Here is a 3,845-nt window from a genome sequence, read left to right as displayed (position 1 = left end):
ACTGAATTTACGCAAATGCAGTACAGTTGCAAACATTCATGAAGTAAAATCAGACAGTTTCCAACTAGAGTGGTTAAGGTTAGAGTTATCAAATTTTGAATTTTCTACTTCTTTGTGGACGAGTAGGCCAAGATTTCGGTTAAGATTTCATTCTAGTTTCACTTGCATCACTTCTCTTGTCCTCTTTAATCCTTTAATTAGGTGATTAAACATTCGTGTTTCAAAAACACAATAGTAAACTGCTAGTCGGCGAGATTCTATTACTTCACTGTTAATAACAAACAAAGAAACCACTTATTTAAAAACCATCCCAATTTTTAATGCAATAACCTCATATTTTCGGAAGAATTCAATAGTTTTTAATGTTATTCCAACGCGAAATGTATACCTTATTTCAATGGATAGCGAGGCCCCCATTTTAGTGTCAACGAGTATATATAAGTGAGCAGCATATTGTACATTGCTAGGAAGAGTTGGTGCCACCTGGAATGTAATGAGGTAGAGGGGGATGACATTGTCAAATCCAGAAATCTGTCAGTTTGTGCGAACTTGGCGAAGGGATTTATTTACATTAACCTATTAATTAGAATTGCTGGTTTTCAAAAAGTGAACTGAAAACGCATTCATCAACGAAACAACAAATTATGACGGTGCTGTCAAAGTGATTGCAGACAAGGTCGGCAACTTTTGGTTTATAAAAATGTCCCTATAAAGTACACTTCTCCACACAATTTTTTGGTACAGTCCCAAATTTCGGGCCAGGTTTGACATTTGGACCTCGCTAAGGTCTGAAATGAAGTATATAATAAATGTCTCATCAATGTTTACAAATTTTGACGTTCCTGTCAAAATGCTGCCATGCATGTCGGCAACTTTTGGTGTATAAAAATATCCCTATCAAGTACATTCCTCGACACAGTTTTTGGGTACAGTCCCAAATTTCGGCCCAGGATCAACCTTTGGACCTCACTAAGGTTTGATATAAAATATAGATCTAATGCCAATCCACAACCAAACACAAACAAATTGTGAGAGATTGGGAGATTTCGACAGTTGACATATAGGTTGGCAGCAAATTATGCTACAAAATACACTAAAAACACTAAATTCCTACGCGAAATGGGTCGACAACAGACTCCTTCATCCAGAGAGGTGATAGGATAAAGAGAACACATATAAAGAGCACACAGTTCCACTTTGCACGCAGTTTGAATAGACAAAGAGGAAATGCTTTCTATCTCAACAAGTTTTCTGTTCGTAGACACTGGCGTAGACGCTGCTACGACTTAGTTTCTTTTCAAATTTTGCGCTCTACGCGTAACATGATAGTGTAGCAAAGGCTTTAAAGTACTGTAACAGTAATTTTTTTAGATTTAAAGGTGCAAGTGCCACAGCAGAATTTTGTGAAGTTTTTAATATGGCTTTTGACATACTGAATAGTAGAAGCAATTTTAATCATCAAATTCATCAAAAACCAATATCTCAATTGACAGTGGATTATTATAAAAAATGCACCGAAAAAGTTAACAAGTACATTTCTGAATTAAAAATGCCCGATGGAAAAGAAGTTGTCAACTCCCAACGACAAACGGGTTTTGTAGGAATGATTATAGGGTTACAAAATTCAATTAAAATATTTCAATTTTTATCAGAAAAAAACATAAATAAATATCTTTTGACCTACAAACTCTCGCAGGGCCATTTAGAAATGTTTTTTGGGTGTATTAGGAGTAGGGGAGGCTTTAACAATAACCCCAACTGCGTACAGTTCCAAGCTGCGTATAAAAGATTGTTGACACAAAACCAAATTTCAGCCTCACCAACTGGAAATATGTATATCCATTTTGGATACTAGTGCAGCAGTTTCCATACCAACGGTTAATCCCAGTACTTCTGATGGTATAGTTGAGGGCCCAGTTATTTGCCAACCTATAGATCATGACTATGTACATAGTGTATATTCCTCCACCACGTATGTTGACAACGTGGTGGAATACATAGCAGGGTTTGTTGTAAAAAAAATTAAAAAAAAAAATTATTTGTGATATTTGTTTAACGTCACAACAAACCACATCTACAAACAACCTGCTGATCAACCTAAAAACAGGGGCGGGTTAATTAAGCCTTCAAAATCTGTTATAAAAATTTGTCAAATAGCAGAAAAATGTATTAGACAGGCTAGTAACATTTTCCACCCCAATATTTTGTTAGAAGATTTCATGTATTTGTAATTAATTTTTATTCATATTACTTAAAGTATAGTGGGTGGTAGGTTTATCTCTGATAACTAAGCTTAACCTTTGCTCCTGATGCTACCCTAATATAGACGTCTGCTCTTTGATCCGGGTAGATATTCTTAATTTGAATTTCTAATAGAATAATGTATTTGATCTTTGATCCGGATGCGACCCCCATTAGACATTTGGTCTTTAACCCATTTTTATCTGTTAGAACTCATATAAAACCACCACCACCCTGTTATAATTCAATTCCGTTTTTACCATCGTACGTTGCGGTTACCCTGTAAACGTATTTTTGTCTAATATACATTTTAATTAAGTACATTGAGTGTCTCTGTGAGTGCCCATCACTGATTTCCCTTTTTGACTACGACAAGTCCCAAGAAGGTCCCATACAATCGGTTCTAATAAGAAACGAATTAAAAGATTGTGTTATTGTTCCCTGAGTTGAACGAACACATTTTTATTCAAAATAGGGTGGACAATCACAGAAATTTATTAATTAATTATATGTATTATACATTTTTTTTTAGAAGTAAGATTACATCACATTTCAAATACTAAAGAGAAAAAAAGTCGCATTCGTCAAAAACTTAATAAGTTGGTATTATTTTTAAATGAATAAATGTAAATAGTAGTAAATAAGCAATATGTAAATAAAGCTTGTAAATCTTGTATATTGTATGTTTTGTGTGCATGTTAATGTTTTTTTGGCGGGCTTTTTGGGTTATTACTATTATTACTATTAATACATTTTTGTTTTAATTTTTATTTATTTTTGTTGAGTAATTGCATTAAGTGGTTTCGGCGCGGACGGGCTAGAACTGCATTCAAAATGACAACAAACAAAGCGCCGCTGAAAATATATTATACAGAGTTGAAGTTTTAATTCTAATATTTAGCACACTCACGTCATTTGTTTCGCAAGATGTCCCCACAATGCGGAAATAAATAACAGGTCTTTCTGAAAATGTGTGCTCTTGCCATCCAGTATAGAAAGCACCGGTTTTATTGACAGCAGTTTCCCATTGCGATTTATCAATTGAAGTTTGTATACTGTATGTATAGTTATATCGCTCATCTAACCACAACTTGACTGCAGAAATCAAGTACGGCTGAGCTAAAAAGAAGATCGCTTCATATCGATTGTTAAATAGTTCTAGTCTACCTAGTTGTACCACAATGCTTCCTTTTCCGATTTCATGGTAACTCCAACCATACATTGGATCTCCATTTAGTATACCATTGCCAAAACTCTCCCTAGAAGTGAGTTAAAGACATTATTTTTCACACAAACTCTCACCCTTCAATGCAGAGAGCTCCATTTAGTAATGTGGCCACGTTGCTTGTAGGACGAATGATACCTTTTACAGTGGTGGGAATTTCATTACTCCATAATGCTTCAAGAGACGCCAGCTCAAAATTCTAGGGACAAAATAGTTATTTATATCTTGCCAATAGGAAATCTTGATTTTTCGAAAATAAATAATTTCTCCACAAATACAAATTTCTGTTCTTGAATCTACATAAAGACTTTAATCGTTTTAATTACTAATTTCTAATTTAATTCCTAACCTCAAAAAACACGCACGCACAGTGGAGCAT

The 3,845-nt window shown here is 34.5% G+C and overlaps 1 protein-coding gene across 1 annotated transcript; it reads right to left on the bottom strand.

Annotated features, from left to right (window-relative positions):
• Nucleotides 1–3,012: 3,012 nt before the first annotated feature.
• Nucleotides 3,013–3,845, bottom strand: LOC148167788 (BTB/POZ domain-containing protein 9-like). The gene is made up of 5 exons (XM_088046114.1): nucleotides 3,816–3,845; nucleotides 3,544–3,665; nucleotides 3,409–3,500; nucleotides 3,152–3,360; nucleotides 3,013–3,096 (listed from the first exon to the last, which is right to left on the bottom strand). The coding sequence occupies exons 1-5, from the start codon at nucleotides 3,843–3,845 to the stop codon at nucleotides 3,013–3,015; spliced, it is 537 nt and encodes a 178-aa protein (XP_087902240.1).

The sequence above is a fragment of the Gnatocerus cornutus genome, chromosome 9 (assembly GCF_029298725.1).
Source record: "Gnatocerus cornutus isolate USDA-ARS CGAHR chromosome 9, icGnaCorn1.1, whole genome shotgun sequence".
Lineage (NCBI taxonomy): Eukaryota > Metazoa > Arthropoda > Insecta > Coleoptera > Tenebrionidae > Gnatocerus > Gnatocerus cornutus.
Note: the sequence above shows the minus strand (reverse complement) of the source record. Positions and strands in the feature narration are given on the sequence as shown.

Bases quoted from the DNA above. Each gene is read 5' to 3' on its own strand.
- LOC148167788 (XM_088046114.1), bottom strand. From the start codon at position 3,845: ATGCTCCACTGTGCGTGCGTGTTTTTTGAG. The intron at 3,501-3,543 runs GTGAGAGTTTGT...ACTCACTTCTAG, and splicing joins GGAGCTCTCTGCATTGAAGG to GGAGAGTTTTGGCAATGGTA. The intron at 3,361-3,408 runs GTAGACTAGAAC...TCTTCTTTTTAG, and splicing joins AAGCATTGTGGTACAACTAG to CTCAGCCGTACTTGATTTCT.